This window comes from Tachysurus fulvidraco, chromosome 14 (genome assembly GCF_022655615.1).
Source record: "Tachysurus fulvidraco isolate hzauxx_2018 chromosome 14, HZAU_PFXX_2.0, whole genome shotgun sequence".
In the NCBI taxonomy this organism is placed as follows: Eukaryota; Metazoa; Chordata; class Actinopteri; order Siluriformes; family Bagridae; genus Tachysurus; species Tachysurus fulvidraco.
In genome coordinates this window covers 13,080,013-13,103,932 of record NC_062531.1, presented here as the reverse complement: position 1 = coordinate 13,103,932, position 23,920 = coordinate 13,080,013, and the positions used below count along the sequence as shown (strand labels likewise).

At 36.4% G+C, this 23,920-nt stretch overlaps 1 protein-coding gene across 8 annotated transcripts in view; it reads left to right on the top strand.

Annotated features, from left to right (window-relative positions):
* Positions 1-23,920, top strand: part of grid2 (glutamate receptor, ionotropic, delta 2) — a 407,738-nt gene that overhangs the window by 325,833 nt on the left and 57,985 nt on the right. For all 8 annotated transcript variants that reach the window (XR_007137759.1, XR_007137758.1, XM_047800191.1 and 5 more), the window contains one exon: positions 2,113-2,425. Coding sequence is in view for 6 of the 8 variants with exons in the window: in XM_047800191.1 (XP_047656147.1) it covers positions 2,113-2,425 (313 nt within the window). In the remaining 2 variants the exon portion in view is untranslated. The remainder of the gene's footprint in view (positions 1-2,112; positions 2,426-23,920) is intronic.

Sequence of the window (23,920 nt, the reverse complement as noted above, 5' to 3'; positions counted from 1 at the left end):
GTCATATTTTGATATTTCTTTTTGCTAGGCAAGCTTAAAACCTCAAATCTTCAAACAGCTTTAATATCCCTTCAAAAGTGACCGTTTCTGGCTGTTTAAGCGTTTAGCTCTCCTATCAGACCATGAAATTAGCAAGTTTAGTCAGCTGTGATTTAATTGTCGGTAGAAGGATAGAGATCATCAGCTCGCACAGTTTATTGTAAGTGAGTATTCTTTCTGTTTGTTTGTTTTTTTCTTCTTAATATAAGTTTGAGAAAGCAGTTTGTCAGTGATATGTTTGGGCCAATTTAAAAAATCATTATGAAGCACGGACCAGATGTGTTCAGATGTGCTTAGTGAGCTCAGGAGAAATGCGTGCAGTATTTCAGTCTTGCATGCAGTGTGATAAAATGGCTATCATTATGACAGATGCAGTGCAGAGAAAGTTTCAGTAAAAGTGTCGTTCATCTCTCTCAGTTTGGAAGACTAGTCAAATGAGATGCCATAATGTGAGAACGACAAAATATTATCTAGTGCTGAAATAATGTATACCGATAAATGACTATTTTCATTTTGGCAATATTGCTACATAGTGCTTGCGCATCATGTAGCAGTGTTGTTTTGCCTCAGGTTTAATGGATTTGCACAATCAAGTGTATGAAATTCTTCAAGGCCAATGTTTACATAAAGAAACAAAAAGTCTATTTACAATGCTATTTTTATTTGTGTGTGTGTTCAAATTTCATCTCTACACAGCGTATTAGAGAACTGATTTAGGCAGTGGCTCTAGTGCTACAAGGCAGGTATTATTAAAAGCACAGGAAGTGGACAGGACTACAACCCTGTGCATACACCGAGGTCATCCGTCTCTTCCTTTCCTCTCACAATGGCCATTCTGGCTAATGAGAGTCAGCCAGGTGAGGCTCAACACTGGCTCACTGATGATGAAAATGGACATTCATACAGGCACACGTGGCTAATGATTCTTGACAGAGCCTCTTCCTCAGCCCTATAGAGTCTGCTCTTCCTGTCTGCCTGTGTGCTTGACAACACAGAATGTTCCTGAACTAGGGGGGAAAAAAAGAAAGGAAAAAGAAATAGGATGCTGATTTGCGTCTGAGCACTGTAGATGCAATTTCCATTCCGCAGCAGCCAATATAGCCTCTAGCTAAAATATATGCTCCTGTGGTTGTTTGTTTGCTTCTCAATCTGATATTGAGTTATTTATTGTGGTGAAGAAAAATAAGTCCTATGCCTTGCCACTTCTTTTGATGTGACATGAGGGAAATTGAAATGATTATAATCATAACAGTGAGCAGTATGTAGTGTTGTAAGTATTTTCTAGTATGCATTCTCTCTCTCTCTCTCTCTCTCTCTCTCTCTCTCTTTCTACGTGTGTGTATATATGCACATATACAATATATATTATTCTATTATTGTTATTATTATTATTGTCATTAGGTATTGTTACAATTTATAGCAAATTGGATTAAACAATCCATTATTAATTGTGTACAAATGTTTAGCATGCACTGATCAGCCATAAGATTAACATTAACGACTGACAGCTAAAGCGAATAACATGAATGTTAGGCAGCATGTAAACAGTCACTTCTAGAAGTTGCAGGGAAAATGGGCAAGCATTAGAATTTGAGTGACTTTGACAAGACCCAAATATTGGCAGCTAGACCACTGAGTCAGAGCATCTCTGAAACAGCAGGTCTAAACAGGAGGTGAGGTGTTCCCAGTATGCAGTGATTTCTACCTACCAAAGTGCTCCAAGGAAGGACAACCTTTGAACAGAGCAACAGGGATCATTTATGCGTGTGTGCAGTGAAGGTTATCCCGTCCGGTCAGGTCCTACAGGAGTAGCACAAATTGCTAAAGTTAATACTAGCTATGATGGCAAGGTGCTGTATTAGTGGCACAAAGTTGACCCACACAATATCAGGTGGTTTTAATGTTATAAGTTTTAATGTAATGTTTTATTTAGTCTGCAAAGATATCATATTTGTATGTATTTGTGGACACGCTGTATATACAAACTGTTCAATATACTGGAGAGGTTAAGGATTTTATTTTTTGTATTTCTGTGCTGTGTGCATAAACCAACCTGTGTTCGTGCTTCTTTAGAGAGCAGACGTGGGGATCTCCGCGCTGACCATCACGCCGGAGCGAGAGAGCGTAGTGGACTTCACCACACGCTACATGGACTACTCAGTGGGTGTGCTGCTGAAGAAAGCTGAGCGCACAGTGGACATGTTTGCCTGCTTGGCGCCTTTCGACCTGTCGCTCTGGGCGTGCATTGCTGGCACGGTGCTCCTCGTAGGCACACTGGTGTACCTGCTCAACTGGCTCAACCCACCACGTCTGCCCATGGGATCCATGTCCTCTACCACTCTCTATAACTCCATGTGGTTCGTCTACGGCTCCTTCGTGCAGCAGGGTGAGTGGGCTGGTTTGGTCTACCTAGTGCTTGCATACGATTTCATGGGTGGGTGTTTGTTTTAGGTTTTTTTTTTGTGGTTCCTAGATGAAAATAAGCCAAACTATTATGCACTGGGCACCATTTTAGGGTCGGTTCCATAATTGTTGACTTTCCTCCTAAAGTCTGATGGGTTCCTTGATTTCGATTTTCAAAATATTTGTTCTAAAGAAAGCTGGATAAGGAAAGTATAGCACAGAATGTCACAGCATTCATGTCAGCAGGATATTAGGTAAATGGGTCTAAGAAACTTGAATATAAAATATGCACTAATTCTGAAGCTTATTAGCTTAATCATTTTTTAAGCAGAATAACATGCAAATTTGCAAAACTTGTTTCTGAAATCCATTAAAAAACACGCTTTCCATTCCCCACTCAACAGGACATTTAGAAGTAATTCATTTGAGAAGTTTTTTTCCCCCAACAACCTGCTAGCTGTAATGCTTGGTGCTGTTGTATTTAGAGGTGTTTAAGTGATGGATTGTCAGCCCACATTTTCACTGCGTACTGTAAAGATGTTCTAGCTGCCTGTCTCTTGTGTATTCACAACAGCTGGTTTCATTCAATAAATGCAAACTAGAGAAACATTGAAAAAGGAAATGTTTGTTGTAAAAAAATATAATACAGTAGGAAATGCCTGGTAATGAGGAAGCAAAAAATAAGCTAGAGGCTGGGGTACTGCCAAAGCAAAGAAGAAACAGCATGCACTGTTAGCCTTATTGTTGCATCTAATTATTCATTAAAATATTTTCAGATGCCGAGGAGCAGGAGGCTTTAATTTGCAAAACAAACATGGACAGCTTCTCTGAAAAATCAGTAAATTGTCTAGTTTCATCAGCTAATGATTATAATGACGATGATGATATATGCTAATTGCTCTCTTATATCCATAGCTATCTGTCTTTGACTTGTAATTTTCGTTTATTTTCAAAACGCAGTCACTTTGACAAATGCGGTTCATTAATGCATCTGTGAACTTAAGTCAAAACAGTGATGCAAATTGTTCAGGCTTTGAGAAACTTCTAAATGTCACTGATTGCGGCCAATTGTACATGATGCCACAAGACTGGTTAATGCGCACACAGCCGTGAGAACGCATGCACATACAGATCGCTTTATATGTGCCTATAGTGTTTTCAGCAACTCCTGATCTCCCTGAGCTTTTCACACCCGGAGGGTAGAGAATTGATTTTGTATTTGGATGTGCTCTGAAACAGTTCAGATAAGAAGTGGCGATGTGATGACCAAGATTTTGCGTTTGCTACAGCACTGTCACACCAAAGAAATGGAGCAAAAATGTATTCATGACTTGTGTCTTTATTTCTCCATCATCTTTTTTTTTTTTATCTTTTTATTAACAGTGCTCCAGACAAATAAGTCTCTCTCTTACTCTCTCTCTCGGAAATGAGTGTGGGGAGCAAAATACGTGGCTGGAATGATGTCACTTTATATTGGCTACATCACACATCTCACCTACACTGCTGTTATCTCTTTTTATTCTCATTTCTTTAGTCTTTTAAACAACATCTTCCCAGATCAGTGCTTCAGCCACACATGAAATGTCATGCAATGTTTGAGTTCATGATTGAGTTCATCACTTTTTGTAAAAACGTGGTTGAGTTTTCTTATTAGCACTTACATGACCACAGGAAAGCTAGACTGTACTTTTACAGCAGGGGTCTGTAATCGTGGCCACAAAAGGGCAGGTGTGGCTTTTATTCCCACCAGGCAGGAGGCATACCTGTTTCTCCTTGTTTAATCAGTTCATCTTGGGCACTAATCAGCTATCAAGTGTCCATCTTATTTAGCTGAGATGAAAGCGTGCAGCCACACCAGGCCTTTTTTTGAACAAGATTGAAGGCCCCTGTTTCACACATTACACAAATACTTGATTTTTCATGTGTCTTGAAGTTTCTCATTTACAGTGCTTTGGCTTGCGGCTAAATGAATTATTAACATGCGTACTCAGCAAAACCTCCACATACACTCTTCATATCCATTCCGACACAGTAAGATTTTGTTTCACAGTAGATACGCTCACATAAAACCAAATAGTCTGTTAGTAATTCGATTAACAGCTGAATCGGATCAGAAAGCTTTCATGTAAACGTCTCAATTGATCAGATTAAACTCACCGAAATTTGATTGGCATGAAATTGTCTATTGTCTATCGTCTATTGACCATTGCTTATTTTCTCAATACGATTCAAAAATAGCTCGCAGTGGTCTTACAGTATGCTTAAACAGAAATTTTGTTTGAAATAAATTTAATGAACATGTACTGTAAATGACTATTTGAATCAGATTGCAGTGTTTGGGCTACATGTAAACATTACATCAAAAATCTGTAATTGGACTGAATTCATTCATATGGAAGACACTGGGCCCAGTGCAGGATTTTATCAACTGGAATATCGTTGCACTGGATGTGTTTGACGTGCTGCTTTAATCGCTTAAAGTTAAGACTGACTAAATCCTACTAGTACCTAAATACTGCTCATTCTGTACAATCGCCATCGTGACCAACTGCAAATTTGTATACAAAAAAACAAAACACTAACCTAGATTTTTTTTAGTGCCTTTTTCTTTATTCACAGCATGGTATTGACAAAGAATGGACATGTTGAAACAGTGTAAAGTCTTAAATTTATTTATTTATTTATTTATTTATTCTTTTAAATCAGCAAGCCAACTTGTGCACAAAGGTTTGTCACTTTAGAGCAGGGGTATTCAATTAAAATTCAAAGAGGTCCAGTTACTAAAATTTCCTCCCAGCAAAGGTCCGAATCTTGTCACTTAAAATAGTGTACCCTCATGTTAATAAAATCAATAATGCACATACATTTCTATATAATTTATTTTTAATTTCAAGTGTTTTCAAAGTCTGAACTTGTATGGCACTTGAATAGAAAACAATACTGTAGTTGTCTTTACTACATGTCAAGTAACAGACAACAGACACTGAATTTCTTCTGAATAAAATAAATAAAAAGTGCAAACACAGTTTTGAGCAGCCTGAACTTAGGGCCTATATTTCAAGTAATGTAAAACATTCAGAATCTTTCGAATAAAATAAAAGTGCTTTTAATCTTTGAGAAAAAAATTAAACAAAAGACTTTTGAGCTGCTCCCTTTTTTAAACATTAACTACATTAATAACACAGGAACCTTAGGCAAAAGAACATTTCAAGTAAAATAGAACAGGGCAGAATTTACTAAATAAAAGAAAAGTGCAGAGCTTTGAGCAGCTCCCTTTTTCCTCTCTCCTTTCCACCTCTCCTTACTCCCTTTCCATCTTCCGTTCCTAGTGAGAGAAATGGGCATGTAACTGTCCTGCCAGCATTTTGAATCTTAATTGTCCTGCCAGCGTAATTAGGTGCATTACTGTCACCTTCTGCTCTGGAGTATAGAACAGAAACAATATGTTTTTGACTTGGCTTTTGATGACGCTCCACTCGTAACTATTTTAACTGCGCATGAACGAAAGATTTATCTTTTTATTAATATCAAAGAGCTTATATAATCTTATAATATTAGATTATAATAAGGAGATGCTTACTATGATAATATTAGGATTTTAACGGGTCCGGGCAGACCCATCACTCGGTCCGGATCCGGACCGCGGTCCGCCATTTGGTGATGCCCGCTTTAGAGGTATCCTTTGATGGATTTGGTGGTGCTGCATTGCTGCTAAAGCAGATACAAAGGAAAGCACCATTTTTCAGGTCAGCAACAGAATTGACAAGATATTTCTCTGAAATCACTGCAACCTACAAATATACCCAACATGGACTGCACTTACAAACACCCATGAGCTTGCCCCTGCAACCTACAATTCTGAACATTTTTTCATAAAATGTGGGCTAATTTAAAATAGAATCCTTTATTCTGTCACAAATACATTACAACATAGTGAAATTCTTTCATCCCAACTTTCATCAGCCATGATACAGCCCTGAACAGAGAGGGTTAAAGGCCTTGCTCGAGGGCCCAACAGTGGTCTGCCACTGGACTGCTTAGACATTCATAAGATGTCTTGTCCACCGGGATGTCGCCCCTCTTCTTCTAGAAAGAATGAGTCCAAATGTCCAACATTTTACACATTTTTTTTCTCATTGAATAAGTACATCATCCGGGCACTTGAAGTGAATTTCTTGTTGTAATTTTCAGTGTGAACACACAAACACTGTTATACGACAATACGGCATAGAATAGTATAATTTATATATATATATATATATATATATATATATATATATATATATATATATATATATATATATATATTTTTTATATTATAATATATAATACAGCACTGTCTACCGTTACACAATGTGTAGTACTGTATGTTCTAATACTCTTTTGCTACACACTCAAACGCTTGAAGATTTTCTTTGCAAAATAATTATATACTTTTACTGCATAGTATAGGTAGGCCAGCAATTGTCACATTCACCTGATTACTATTCACACACACCTGAACAGTATATACTGTAAGTACTACAGAACCACACGCATGTTGTGAAGTAATGCCTGCTATGTGTCTACTTTAACTTTGGTTTCAACTTTTTTTTGCATCTTTATTTGTACGTTTGAATTTTGACTAAGTATTACTGTTGGCTGATCAGCTGAGCGTTGATTATTTTGGGATATTGAACGCTGCTTTGGAATTGTAATAAAACCTCAAATTGCGTTTTGCGTTTGCATCTATCTTCACCTTCATAAATCATGGAGTTCACATAAAGATACGATAAGTTAAAGGAAAAGTAAATATGATCAGAAATGCACAAAAAAAATTATTTTAAATAGCCTGGTCCGGGCTAGCTCATTCAAAAACACTAATATTCTTTTGGTCATTCCCTTTGTCATTTGGATGTATGCTTTGGGTCACTGTGATGCTAATGGGTGAAATTTTCCTTTTAATCTTCAGCCTACTAGCAGACATATTAAGATTTTCCACTAAAATTAGTATTTGTAGCTATTCCCAATTCCCTCTGCTTTATTAAATGCCCCAAATTGTGGCTGAAAAAAAAGCAGCTCTAAAGCTGGTCGCTGCCACCACCATGCTGCCCCGTGGGTATAGTGATGTTTTGGTGATGTGCCTTACACTAAACATTCCTCTGGAATCATGGAATTATTGTACATTTTGGAAATGGACTCATGAAACCATAACACATTTTGCCACATGGTTTTTAGTGATTTAGATGAGCTTGGATGTTATTTGTGAGAAATGACCCCATAGCCCAGACATGTGAAGAAGATGAGATTGCCACCTGCAGAGACAGAAAATCCTGCAGCTCCTTCAATGTTGCTGTAGGTCTCATGGCAGCCTGTGTGTCTTGTCCTTTTACAGAATTTGGATGGACGTCATGTTTGTGGTGATGTCACTGTAATGGACCATTTTCTCCATTTGTTTATTTATTTATTTATTTATTTTGGATGATGATGGTCTTTACAGTACAGCTAATATTTTGGGAATTTTGGGAATTCTTTTGTACCAATTTTCTGATTAATCAGCATATATGCCATGCCTGCTTTGTTAGCTCATTGTGGACCATGCCTTGTCAAGAAAATCATGGCAAGAAAATCATACAGAAGCAGTTGAATTTTATTTGCCATTAATCAGTATACTGATGATGACCGGAGTACCCGGAGGAAACCCCCAAGGCACGGGGAATCGAACCCCCAACCCTGGATGTGTGAGGCGGACGTGCTAACCACTAAGCCACTGTGCCCCCCGTCACTTAATTTGTATTTGTTATCATTTCACATTGAATGTGTTAAAGGATTTGATATTATTGATCTTGTTTGAACCTCTATATATCACAAAAACCTGCCATTTTAACAAGGGTGTGTAGACTTTTTTGTAAACATTGATGCATTGTAGATGCTGTTGTGTACATGCGTCTAGCATTAGAGGAAAAAATACGTGTAGTATATCTGTGGCTGACTGAATCTGAAGTCAATTGAATATTTAATGAGGGAGAGAGAGAGAGATGGGAGGGTAATTAAGACTGTCAGTGGAATGTGATAAGTGCTTGAGAGCATGAAGGTCAGACTGGTACATAGCTTATATTCTTTTCTGTGAAACACTTGTGACACACTCAGCCAGGGCACAAACCTGGACACACGTGTTTTGCTCATCATGTTTTGCTCCTACAGCTGCATACATTGTACTCATAACACAGAGAATGCCAATTTAGTGAGTGTGTTGTAGGTGAATTACAAGAAAATTGATGTGAATGATGTCTCATGCAGCAATTAATAATGCGTCTGACTCCGGACTGAAGAGTCTAGGCTCGACTCCTAGTTGGCTCAGCTAAGCTCGCATGGGGCAAGATAACTTATCGGTTAGCTTGTTTGCCTCACACCACCAGGGCTGATTTGATTCCCATCTTCCCATCATGTTTTAACTGTTCACAAGGGGTTTCTTGGGTACTCTGGTTTCCAGAATACCCAAAAAACAATACTTTCAGGAGAGTGGAACCTGCCACGCATGCAGAATTACACATAGTAGAGCATAGTATAACATGATGATTAAAGGCAGTGAGACGTGTTAGGAAACTGTTTAATATAGAATATTAATGTAAAGTAAGTGTGCATAATTTTTATAACAGACTTTTAACAGGCTTATGTTGAATGCTGTCATCAATGGATTAGCATATATCTCAAAAACCCAGCTCTATAAAAACCGGAAAATTGCCTTTTAAAAAAGTTTCTTTGAAAATCTTGTTTCAGTATACCATGACTGTAAAGGACAGGACATGTCAGAATACTGAGGATCACGTGTATAAGCTTTATTAATGATTTCAGAAGAAAATAAACAAATAAAAAAAAAAAAACAGGCAAAAGCCAGTAGATGAATGTTAATTGAAAACAGCAAGACCAAATCAGTGATCCAAATGATCTGGCACATGATAAAGCAATGAACCATGGGCTAATATATTAAAGTAATGTGAAAATGGATTTCTTAGTATTCATGAGAGCAAGAGCACTACTGACCTGGAGGTCTAATGCCCTGGGTATATGATGTTTTCAGATAAAAATAATATCTCCAGGTTCCTATTTGGTTATATTTATTTGAGCACACAATCTCTGCTTCTGAAGAGAGTTCCAGGTTTGGTTATCAAGCTGCGGGTGAACTGACTCCGTCCTTTTCACCTCTCTGTAGAGATGGTACTGTAGATGACAAGCTCAAAAAAGGAACAATGTGTAATTCTTCTGGGTTCAAAAAAGTGTTAGAGAGTCAGCTTGCATGTTTCTTGGCATCACGCTAATACACATTTTTCTGTTTCTCTTCCTGTTTCTCTGTCTGGTTTGCTATCACATACGCAAAGCACGAGCACATTAAGTGCACATCCACAGGTCTCTGTAAGTCCTTTCATCTCCACATTCTAGTACTGCTCTTCTCCATTTCTTCCTTTCATCCTGCTCTTCAATGTGCTCCCCATCATTCCTTTCTTCCTCCATCATATTTTATAATGTGCAAAAACATAACATCCTTCTCTCTTTTGACACTCAAGGTGTCTGCCCTACTCTTTTTTTTTCCTCCCCAGCATTATTCTTCACACTCGATTTTCTATTGCATCACTTTTTTAATGGTTTTGAAGAAGGCTCTTTTCTTCTGACATTTAACGCAAAATTTAAAAGACAGCCCAAATCTGGTGATGTTTGTCCTTCTGGCCCTTCTGCTTATCGCTGACAGATAGAGATTCCCGGTGTAGAGGATTCTAACTGAGAATTTTCTCTGTCCACTATAAGCTTTAATCTGTTCAGCCCCTGGCCAAACACAGCAACACCCACTCTGAGGTTTGTACAAAAGAAACAGTAACGTTTATAAGGCAACAAAACACAAGAATTTCCATTCTATTTAATCACTGTGAGAATCCCACTATAGTCCAAAACCTGTGTTCATGCAGTTCAACTCATAATTTCAGCTGACCATGTGGGCCTGGATAGCTTCCCAGCAGCCATAGCAAATTCACTGACCTTACTGACACAGGTACTGGACACCAAGGATGAGAACAGTGGCTGCAGACTGGAACGAGCCAACTGCTTTCACCTGTCACAACATGCGCTGGAAAAAGCAAGCTGATTGAAAAGAGTCTTATTAAGGAAACCACAGGAAAAAAAAAACATTGTATAAAGGTTCATAATTATGGATAATTCCTGGAAACAAAAGACTATTATCAAAAGATAAGGTTAGTGTTTCTATCCTAACATGCTATCCTCATCTCTGTAGAAAGAGACCGGAATCGTATTATCGCACCAACACACAGCCAAAGGTCTCAATATCCTGAATGCTTGTTTGTTGCCATAGTAACCTACCTGTACCATTAGACCTGTTGCTCATTAGTGCTTTCCATAGTTAAACATCAACATCTGCAGCACTTTGTACTGTTAATTATTTATAAAACTTGATATTCTTTAGCATTATGGTATCTAGTGTTAGGGGGACATGGTAACTTAGTGGTTATGGTGTTGGAATTCCAATTGGAATGTTGCGAGTTTAAATCCCAGGTCCACCAAGCTACCATTGCTGGGCCCCTGAGCAAGGCCCTTAACTCTCAATTTCTCTGTTAAAATGAGATAAATGTAAGTCACTATGGATAAGGTAATAAATTAAGTTACATAAATGTAATTTAACATGTCTAATATAGAACAGAATAAAATAAAATGCTGAAATCTTAAATCTGATTGGTCAGATGGCGATGCTTAAATTTCTATAACAGCATGGCTCTGACAGTAGTGGCTGCCGGCTGCAAGACAAATCGCAGCTATATAATCATTTGCTTGTTCATTATCATTTCTACAGTTGCAACTTACTCTCAGGGACTTGTTGATGTTAGACGCTCAGTTTTACAAAGTGTTATTTAATACAGAAAAACATAGCTGAAGGTTTCTCTAAGGAGATCATTATTTAACATGAAGATTTATTTAACATTCTCTTGCTCAAGTGGGATAAGAAACAAAGAGAAATGATGGTAATTTTTTTTAATGGACTAAAGCATTTTGTTTATTAGAATGGACTTCACCTCCTTATATATTGCTGATAATCTTGTATTTTTAATCTGTTAATATATTAGTTTGATTATTTTATAAATATTTTCTAAATACTCTATAAAAAGCCTTGTTATTATTTCTAGCATTTCTGTCAAATACAATGCATGATGCTCCCTAGGAAACAAAAATATGGTTTTATTTATTTATTTTTAATATTGTTGACTGCTCTGCTAGCCTATGTAACCCCTACTGATCTGTTTATCAGCTCTACTTGGGCAAAGAAAATCCAGTAATTGTAAGCTGATTCAAATCGTTTTATTCATTTTGTTGACACTGCTACTTCTGATCAATGCAAATGCATTAAAAACACAGGACATTCATTATTACTAGAATGCACAAAAGCAAAACTAAAAGAAAGCCAGTGTAGAGTCAACTGGTTTGGTTTTGTGACATGAGTTCTTTTTCAAAGTGGGAAGATGGCTGTCTCATTCATTTGATACCATGTTCAGACAGTTCTAACTCATTAAGCTGTCATATAAACTGCTGACATTTTGCCCAAAGTAGCATGAGATCATTTCTTTCTAATGGGTCAGGAAAGATCGATTAAAAATAAGCACAAATTTGCTATACAGTTCTAAAGGTAGGACAAGTAAATATCAGAAAGTATGGACCCTACATTTTACTGGCCTTTATAGAGCTGCATTCGTGACCATTATGAGAAGTGGCGGAAATTCAATTTCTATTCAGTCATGTGCCTCGCTTTATTAGTGGCCAGGCTAATTTACCTGTTACATGTAGAACAAGTTGTTCCAGCTATCAACAGTCATTTACCTTTACCAGCTTCTGTCTACAGCTAAAAAGACAACAAATCCAGCTTGTCTATCAAAACATGAAACCTCTTCCAAAGTAGTCTATTTCATAAATGGTTAACTTCTCCTTACATTCATCTGCACCATAACAACAGTTTTGCTTAAACACAGGATTTGGAACAACCAGAGCTTTATATTACAATCTCATAAGAAATTAAATTCGAAATAAAAGACACATCAGTGGTGTTCATTTCTCAAAATTTGACCATACACTTTTTGACAAACTCTCCCTCATTAAAGGGCTGGGCAGATTTTGCAATCTCTGCTGCCACAATAAAGCTTTACAGCCTTTACAGCAGCTTCACTTTTTGATTTTGCTTTAATGAACATAGTCTGTCGGGAAACCAGACTTTTTTTCATCTCGTCCGCCTTCTGGAGCTTCTGCTTTACGTCCAGGTCCTTATACTTCTCATAATGTTTCGTTTCATAGTGTCTTCTTATGTTATATTCTTTCGTTACAGACACATTAGCTCTGTTAACACACAAGACAGGTCTGTCCTTTATATTCGTGAACAGATAATCATCCCACGCTTAATAAGCCTCCCACACTCCTATTGTCCATCTTTCGTTTGGCCATTTTTTTGGAGGGTGGAATTAAGTTGCCCGATGTGACTGTAACATGGTTGATAACGACTGTCAACAGAGAATGAGGGGCGCTTGCTGTTCATGACTATGCGTCAATACAGTGGCAAGGCATTCTGGGATTTGTAGTATTAGTGGAGCATGCGGCTAGCCAGCTGTAATGCATATCTGATATGATCTCGCGGGCCAAATATAATTACACCAGAGTTTGACACCCCTGTTATAGATACTAAATCACCTTCTGACCAAACAGATCTGAGAGTGCAACAATAGTCACGTTTAAATGGACAAGCTCTATATGTTTGTTTTTTTTAACAAAATGAAAAATGTGTAATTGAAAAAATTCCTGTTGTGTAAGCAAAATAATCCACTCTAGGACATAATGTTATATTACTAGGAGATACATGGATAGCTAATTTCCTGATAATCAATATTTAAAGTGTAGCTAGATGTACATGACGACAACTTGATAAAACAGCTTTCTTTCTGTAAAATAGTTAAGACAAAGATGGCATTTATTTAATCATCAGATTAGCATCACTTCCCATCTTTAATGGACAGTTCAGTGACATTTAATTGACAATTAATCAGCTAGATAATTAGTCGATCAAAATTGGACAGTCCAAATAGCGTTATCTTTACAAAGTGTTGCATTGTGCTTATAAGATTTTAATGACTCATTCGCATGTTCTCATATTCTGCTGGGTAGCACTTAATTAGTAGCCTGCCAACAAGTACTTAACATGGTTATGGCCCACTTAATTCAATTAAACACTGGTGCAGTTTTCTAGTGCACTATTTCTCTTCATTTCATATCTGCCCTGCACTCATACAAAGCAAAATTTTATTATTCCAAATATCTTTTTTTTTGCAGCACATCCTTAGTATGGCTATTGGGTTTAATGCTTTTTGTAAGTCTGAGTGATAAACCAGTACTGTTAACATCTTTCTAAACCCCAAGTGTCTTCAGGAAGAAGCTGACTCGAATGCTGTAGTGGAAAAATAACAATGCGTTTCTAACAGTCATAACATGTAAAGCAACACATCCTTTTATGTGCAGAGCTTTGGCCTTTGTATGCAGTATCATCTACAGCTGATGATAGTCATATAATCTCGAGTTAGGCAGCTTTACAACTGGCGTCATGCCACATTGATCAGCGTCTCAACAGACATGGAATGGTTGGTAGCGCTTTATTTGAAGGTTATCTACACTGAGCTTTCAGAACACAATAAAACATTGTTGCATAAATCACTAACACTTCATTTGGTTAGTCCACTTCAGAAACTATTTATAGACCAACATGTCAAAGCATGTTTATGTATATGGCATTAAACCTTTCAGAGTCTAGATGAATTTTGAAAGACAACCCAACTAAAGCAAACAATAAATTATGAATATATAGTAAATCAAGTATCAAATCAATAAAGTATCAAATAGAAAGTAAATATATAACAAAGTATTTTTGGAACAAATATTAAAAAAAAATTCTTTAATATATATAATATTTTTGAGTATTTAAAAAAATATAAAAATTGTATATTTGTAAAATTTAATATTCCCTATGGGTACAGATTGTTTACGGCTATGGTCAAAAGTTCTGAGAATAAAACAAATATTAATTTTCACAATGTCTGCTGCTTTAGTATTTTTGGATATTTTGTCGGAAGTTACAATGTAATACTGAAGTATAATTACAAGTATTTGTAATTGTAAGTGTCAAAAGTTTTTTTTTTTTGACAATTGTGTTAAGTTTAAGCAAATAGTCAATATTTGCAGTGTTGACCCTTCTTTTCCAAGACCATTGCAATTTATTTTAAAAACTTTTGGCTACTGCTGGACATAATGTTAACTTTTTTTAGCAGCAGGAATAGAAAGTGACTTTTATCACTGTACGGTTGATATAAAATGGAAGGTAACAATGTTTTTACCACTGTACACAGAATTTTAGATGCTTATATACAAGCACTTGGAGCAGCTCAGAAAGCAGAAATTGGATTGATATTATCATTTACTTTAAAGATATAAACATTGTGTTTTATTTTTATATATAAATATTTTGCCCTAGTGCGATAGATAGAAACATAAATACTTGTGCAATCTAGAAAAAAAAAAGAGTTGAGAGCAACAAACTTTTATAATATTGTAACAGTTTGAGCCTTCCACTTCAGGATAACCTTGTGTAAAAATGTATTAACAATTTAGAAATTCACAGCAAAAAAGCATTCACGCTATGTCACAGCCATCATTGATTGGGAGTCTTAAGCCTTGTCACTTCACAGCCACTCCACGGCCCTTCTCCTAGGGTATCTTATAGACCACGTTCATTTTTGTGGTGCTGGAATTGATAACGATGTAAAACATTTTTCTTTCAAGTATTGAATTTTTATTTTACCCACCTATTCATAATCAGTAGATTCAATTATGCCTGGGATTTAACACATCCTAGTTTCCACAAACTAGGTGCATATGTGTGCCAAAATGATTCAAAAAGTCATAGAAAAATCCTAAAACACTATCATTACAATATTCCAAATTCCATGTATTTGGAATATTGTTTTCCAGTATTTTTTCATAAGTAATGAAAACAAAATTATGTTTTGCTGTTTAGAGATATTCAAACAAAAATTGTGTGTTATCAAAAGAAAATCACACTTGTTATCTTTGTGGCCAGCTCATACCTAGATTGAAAATCAATAAGGAAAACATTTAGAAAAGGCATTGAAACAGATAATAGTCCAGTGACCATTGTCAAGTCAAGTCAAGTCAAGTCAAGAAGCTTTTATTGTCATTTCAACCATATATAGCTGTTGCAGTGCAAAGTGAAATGAGACAATGTTTCTCCAGGACCATGGTGCTACATAAAACAAAGACAGGGCTAGGACTTAGTAAGTAGTCCTAGATACATAAAGTGCAACTGTGCAACCTGGTGCAAACAGTGCAGGACAAGACAGACAAAACAGTGCAGGACAAAAGACAGTGTAGACAAAAAGTTACAAGACAATACAAAAAGTACAAAAAATACAATACACAAAAGACAATAAACAGTAAACAGAAACAGCGCCGACCAACGAAGTATGTACATATAGATCATATTTACACCCATCCACCTCCATCAAGGTGCTATCATTGAGACTGGCATGTATTGGTCAAAAGGGACATCTCACTCACCAAACAAACAAGACATTCATCAAGAGTAACACTGGGCCTGGGCTGTAAAGCCGGGGCAATTGTTCAACCCACCACCCAAACTGTCTTAATAGCTGTAAGTTGATCATGTTACCTTTTATGTCCTCTAGTCTTGCTGTGATCAAACTGTATGACAGTCATTTCAAAACATTTCAAATGTTCTCCTATGTAGACATAGTGGCAGGGAAAATTGTGAGCAAATTGTGGCAGGGCTACAATAATTGGGGTGTGAAAAATGGACAAATTTCACTTGTCCTTTAAATACAAAATACACAAATTCCATTGATCTAGATGGACAAAAGATATAAGATTTATTTATTTATTTTATTTTATTTTTTTAAATACATCTGAAAAAAGTTAATATCCTATTTTTCCTACAGTTCTCATGTAATTAGGAAAAGTAAATGGGGGAAAAAACATAATTGTACAGTATGTTTAAGCCATTGATGAGAACAGGAGGGCTTGAGAGCTATATTAGCCATAGTTAGGATTACTCTCTTAGAGTAATCTTTTTTCCGATTGATTGTGTGATGCTTCTCGCTGATGTAGCATGAGAAAATGTTTGAAATGATGCACAGACTGGTTTTATGTCTTGGTGATAGACTGCTTCTCTCCTGTTGCTAGCTGTCATGTGATAGGGACAATAAGCTTGTAAGTGGGAACTGGCAAATGACCAAATTGGAGAGAAAACCAAAAAGAAACAAAAAGGTCAGATCTTCTAATGGTTCCTCACCCAGCCCAAATAATTGTGTGAATAAGTATGTGTATATATGTGTATAAATATTTATATATACTCACACACACACACACACACACACACATTCCCTGCGACGGGTTGCACGAGTCTCTGGTTCTATTGGGCCTCATTTACCAAACTGGACACAAACAGATTTGTTAATAAATCTTTTCTAAAGAATTTTAGACAAGAAATTTGATATTCATAAAAATCAGAAAAACCTTTGTATCTTACTTGTTACTGACTGTATGTTAATTTAATGTTTAATGTTAATGAGAAGACTAATTATTGTTATGCTTGTTTGATCAGCATTTTTATGTATGGATTATGCTGTCACATTTTTAATTACTCGTTTATTTTAATGATGCTCAATAAATGTTTTTTTTAAGCCTTCAGTTCATATTAATGGAATAAAAAAAAATTTTATGTCAAAAAATCAACCCGAACCAAATCTGCTTTAAGACACATAAGATCATTCGTTTAATTAAGTAGAAATGCATGTGTATAAAAGCAGTGCTGGTCTGGGCATATGGTCGCTGTGAGCAGAGGTACTACAAATGGCAGAATTGCTATAACTGGAAGAGTTAGCACAGGCTGTGCTGAGGAGAGACTGGATATTTAGCAACTTGTATGATTTATTTATTTTAGTAGGATAAATTATCTTGGCTGGCTCATATGTTGATTCTGTTTGCCACAGCAATGAAACTCCTTATGCCAGCATTAATTTGGCTGACAAAAAAGATCCTGTGCATGTCCAAGTTTTGTCTGTTCTTGGATGTCTTGCTACTGGCACATTTGAAAGTGGGATAAGTGACCAATCTTTTGTTCTCCTTACACTGAGCTATATATCCTTTAGTGTATCCTCTAGTATAGTCCAGCTCTAAAGGGTTACCCATGAATCCGTAACAAAACAATGTTAAGAGATTTATATAAAGATTACCTATGAAGTGACATGAAAGGGAGAAGGGAAAAGAGTTTTTCAGTGGGCATGTATATATATTTTAGAACAAAAGCAGATGTATTATTATTATTATTATTATTATTAAACATAAAAGGAAATTATTATGGTCTGAATCCCTCGGACTATATGATGCATAGCAAGAACGATACAGTTAAACAAGTACAGATTCGATTCACTACAATTCACTAATCCCAATAGGTTTTGATTTAAGCACAAGTCAGTGTCCATCCTGCACAGGGCTGAAGGGAGCTTAGAGTCTATCCTGGGGACAAAACGGAGAACACCTTGGACGGGGTTCTGACAATCATACACACAAGTTTTGTATATAACAGTACTTTTGTTCAAATTTATTGTTTAGTATTTATTGAAGCTGATGTATTCCCACATATTTGACATTGTGCTGCAACCTCTCTCTCTTACACACACACACACACACACACACACACACACACACACACACACACACACACACACACACACACACACACACACACACACACACACACACACAGAGTGAGTGCATCTGAACCAGGATTTGTTCACTGATTGGCGTGTACTTTGTTTTTCCATGACAATATTGAAATTTCAACCATTTTGTTGTTTGATTTAAACCTGATCTAGGCTTCTAGACTGATGTGGCTGTATTGTTGAATGTTTTTCAGATTCAAATTGGGTTTTCTTTCCTCACTACAAATGCTAAATTCCTTAGCGCAGTAGCAAGATTAATACATAACAGTACCCAGTATTCTCTTCTTTTACTTTTGGCTTTTCCTGTTAGGGGCCATTCTGTTTCCACCTAAGGTAACTCTAACCTCAGCATCCTCTATTCACGCACCAATTACCTTCATGTCCTCATTTAACACATCCATTTGTCTCCTCTTTGACCTTCCTCTTGACCTCTTACCTGGCAGCTCCATCTCCAACATCCTTCACCCAATATAACCATCTCCCTCCTCTGTACATGTCCAAACCATCTCAATCTTGCCTCTCTGACCTTGTCCCCAAAACAGCCAACCAGATCTGTCCCTCTGACGTTCTCGTTCCTAATCCTGTCCATCCTCGTCATTCCTAAAGAGAACCTCAACATCCTCATCTCCACAGTACTCAGTGTTCAAGGTCAATAATTAACCAATGAAAACTCTGCATTAATGTGTGAATAGGGTGGTGAGTTTTAAACGGAACAATACCATCGTTTTTCAAATAGCTAAAAATCATTATGTTTGTTTGGTGTTTCTTTAACTGAATAAATATCGGCTCAATACAATATTGTATTGTTTGTACCGGCTAGAATAAAAGTGGCAAGGATTCATAATTTAAAACCATTTTAAAGTAGTTCTGTTAAGTACTGCACAGTTTAATGTAGTTCATGAAAGGCTTTGTATTGTGCTGAGGCGTTAAATCACTGGTGCGCTGTTGTGAAACACAGAGTGAACCATTTTATCCTGTTCATCTTTTCAGCAGACACACAAACAGCAGTTGGTTTTTTGAGCTTTTCAAGCCATTGCTGTTTCATTAGAAGTGGCATAAAAAAACATAGTTGATATCTTGTGACAGACGTGTAAGAGGTGCATTTAAGCTCTTGGCAACTTGTTTTTCCACCGGTCAAATAACATCAGTCAGTTTAAGTGTCACTCTTATGAAGGCTTTGTCAAGAAAAATATTCACACATTTTTTAAATAAAAGCAGGCAAGTGTGTGTGGGGGGGTCTCTTTTTCAAAGTGCAAATGCTTTGAGACCAAATAACAACTTTAAAAACCTTAATCAATAATCATCAGTGTATAATATGTGAGATTAATAGTTTGAGAAATTGTTGTGTGCTAAATTGAGCATATTTGTATGTTTGGTAGCTCTTCTGATTGCTGAAGTCTCATGTTGCAGGGAAATATAGCTAGTTTTCAGCATTGAAGTTTCACAGATTGCACAAGTCTCACATTTTCTGTTGTTGCTCATATTATAAAAATGGGATGGATAATTTTTCACATCTGCCTTTTAAATTCTGCTGTCCATTACTTAGACTCCTGTCCAAAAGATGTCTTATTCAGGACATCATTAATGCACTAGTTTCCATGTATGTCCATGTTTGTCCTTGTGTTTGTTGATGCTGCCTGTATCTATTGCACTTTTATTACATAATTACAAATTATTACGTGGGCTGTTCAGATTTGATCGGCCACTCCAAGGGCTGTAATTTCTGAATCATGACCTGCTGAATTTGTCTTGACTGCTGAGTTTGGCTATTCTTTCCATGTCCTTCATGCCATCGTTCTACTGGCAGCTACATTTACTCAATATCGCTGTTCACATCAACAGTTCAAAAGATGTTCTATTCACCTTGTCATTCGTTATTTTATGTGTAAGTGCTTGTAAGCTTGTAAAGCTACAAGCTGCTCGGACTGACATTAGCTACAATAGATATACAACATCTGCACACCTTTGTTAAATAGCACATTTTTGTGATGTATAAAAGGAAGACAATTTTTTCAATGTAAAATTAGAACTCAGTATTCAATTGTAATTATCATACATCTGCCATCAATAAATAATTCTGATTAACCCCATTGAAGATCAGCAGGATTTGGTCACCAAAGAGCTTACAAAGAAAGTATGGCATTTCACTTGTTGACAGATATTGATCAGAAGAGATGATAGTGGATGTCTCGATAAATTTGCATACTGGTAGGCAAGCGCAAGAGTAAAAATGTTTACAATTTTTTTTATTGTACTGCTGCACAACAGGACCCACCAAGAAATCTCAGAGAGGAAAGACCATACATCCAAATCTGTAAAGAAGACCAATGTATTTGAATGACCTTGCTACAGAGGATCCAGCTAAAATCTGTGAGGTGACCTGACATCCAGGCAGTGCACAGGAAGTGGCCTAATGTTTTGATAAATCTAAATTGTTTTTGCAAGAAATAGTGAGAAAATATTGCCTGGTTAAGATGTGGTCTAAGAAAATCAAAAGGTGCCTCAAAAAAGTATTATTTTGGGGTGTGCATACTTATGCATACTTAGGGTATTGTATATATTGTATATTTTTAATTGTATTTCACTTTATTTTTATATGCTGTAATTTCGCATTGAGGGTGGAAAAAGTTTTGAGATGATCTTCCTTGGTGTTATTTTTTTGGTTTATCTTGGTTTCAACCATTTTAACAGGAGTGTGTAGACTATTTATTTCCAGTGTAATTATCTAAATGGTCAAATCTTGTGCCATAAAACTGATTCTGCAATAAAGACTTCTAGTGTCCTGGAGGACTGTATAGACCTAGGTAATGCTTGCAGTAATCTTAGTCTGTTGGATTGATAGTTCATTTAGTGCTGCCAATAGAAAATGTCTCATTGAAGATGCATAAATGTCTCGTCACAATCAAATAATCAGAGAATGAAACTCAAAATGACGCCTGTTCTGGAATTAATTCACGTGCCATCTTAATGGAGTCATGACCGAAATAAAAACAAGAAAAATTGACAGTGACAAGGCAAGGATTAAAAATTAAGGGACTGTTGAAAAGATCAACTTGAGCCAAACCTGTTGTATCTGCAGTAAGCCAGAGTGATGAACAGAAAAGCTTTGCTCAAGTTGTTTGTCTCTTTATCAGAAAACTAAACTTTCACTATAATCACTGCACTCATTCTGATGCCGGAAAATGTACAACACCTCCTAATCATAAAAGCTTGCAATACACAGAGCAAGCAATAGTGCTTCTTTGTGCTTTTAAGAGCTTTTACAAACGGATCACTGTGTGTGTCTGCTTATACCATGTAAATGCATGGTTAGGGTTAGGAATCTGCATGTGGCACTAAGCGGTAACATAGTTATTGTCCATCGTTCTGGAATCCCTCAAGTTCACGTGAGACACAAACATTTTTCTATCTGTTACTATTCCATACATTAGTCTCAGGCTCTGTTATGCTGCTATGCTCATTCCAGCTCTCTTGGTTGGAGTTGGAGTTGGGGTAAAAAGTTGGTGTGCAAGGATTTTAAGCAAACACACATTGTCACCTACACAGAACACCTTTCAAAGACATTTAAACACAATATCTAGTTGTAAAGAAGTGTTTATTGTCATTTTGACCACATATAGATGGCTCGGTATAAAACAACAAAAAGCTACATAAAATAACATGGAGCTAACGACTAAAAAGTAAGTTAACAATGTACTCTTACACAATGATTTATGAATGTCAGACAATCCAGCTAATAAATGATACATAACAGAATATTAACAAGATTTAACTGACTTGTACATCTTACCCTTAGACTAGCATGAAGCTAATGAATGTGTGGTAAGATGACTAGCTGGATCAATATACATGTCTCTACAACTAGCTTATATTTAACAATACAGTATATCACAGAAGTACAGTATTAAAAAATGTAAAGAAAAATATACACATTGACAATTTTATACTAATAGAATACCGAGCTTTGCTGGCTGTAATATTATCATCAGTAAATGCTTCCATACAGCAACAAAAAATGTTTATGGCTAGGTCTATACTTTAATAGTTCCATGATGTGCAATAACACTGAGAGGGGGAAAAATTATCTAAGCAACAACAGATGCTGGAACAGATTGGTCTGTGCTAAGCTCTGTGTGTCTTCAAATCCTTTAAGACATCATATACCAAGACTGATATCTTTTGGCTACTTTTTTAAGTTTTGTAAGAAGTAGCTCAGTCTGCTTTGCTGAGATGTGCAATACAGAGAATGACACTTAGCTCAGTTATACAGATGTAAATACTGTGTGTATTGTAACTCCATTTCTCAGTGGACGATTTTAGAGAACAGTTTATCAGTTTGGGGGATTTTTCTTATTTGAATTAAAAGCAATAATATTTGTCCCATCTTAACTGGGAAAAGCAAAGTCATTTTGTTTTCATTATTACAATCGGTTAAATTACATTGCACTGCATATATTGATTGCGAAAATCAAAATGAGAAATAAACCACCAACTAAGGGGTAAAGGATCTGCTGAATCAGCTATTTTGCTTTGCAAAGGGAGGAGATTTCATTATGTTGCTTAGGGGATCAAAGGAAGTAAGGAAATTGCTGTTTTTCTGTACAACTTTAATATGAGAGTTGATTTGTTGGCATCCTCTGCATGAAAAGACCTTAAACCGTGTGTGTGTGTGTGTGTGTGTGTGTGTGTGTGTGTGTGTGTGTGTGTGTGTGTGTGTGTGTGTGTGTGTGTGTGTGTGTGTGTGTGTGTATCAGGGGATAATCCTCCATGTTGTTTTTTTCTGAGAGTCTTCCAATAACTATATTATCTGTGTGTAGGGGACAAGTAAAATCTTGTAGTGTATTTGCAGTTGTAAATTTGGATTGGATTGCTCCATAAAACCATCTATATGGTAGCTGTGCATAATGTATCTCCACTTGTTTTTAAAAAAAAAAAGAAGGCACACTGTGTTGTTTTTGATGCATTTCAAAATCCACCTGGACTGGATGAAATTGGTGCAATTTTTCTTGTTGAATATAGAAAACTGAATATGTAAGAGTTTGTAATTTGGCCCCACTTTGATTTGACACAACTGTGTAAGGTTGTGTCTTGAGGTAACGTGTGATCAGAAGGACTTGGTGGCCATGGACACATTAATGAGGTGGTAAACTGGTATACTTTTAACTAGCATAATAGCTAAGCCAAAAAATCATCAACTAATCTAATTTAACAAAAGTATGATAGACTATTTAAGTAGCTTTATCTAGCATAATCATCACACTTGTTATTTGACATGGTCTTCATTTTCATTCAGTTAAAAGTTTGGCGAGCTTTATTCAGCCCTGATTCTCAGGGAACTTCTAATATTTTCCTAACAACAAACCCAGGATAACCTGTAATTCTGAGATTCTTTAGGAAGGAAGATATTCAGAAATTGAGGCATGTCAAAACGAAATGCTTGCATTTATAAGAATGATAGTTCAGAGCAATAATATGTATGTATAATATATGTCTGTGTATATGGCTGTTGGGTGTGGAAAAAGTAGAACTGACTGACCCTGTTTGGATTCTGCTGGTTATAATGTTAATTTTATAAAAGTCCTGCAAACTCTCAGCCACTCAAACTTGAAATTTCACACTATCGAGAATGTAAGACATGCAGATAAATGTAT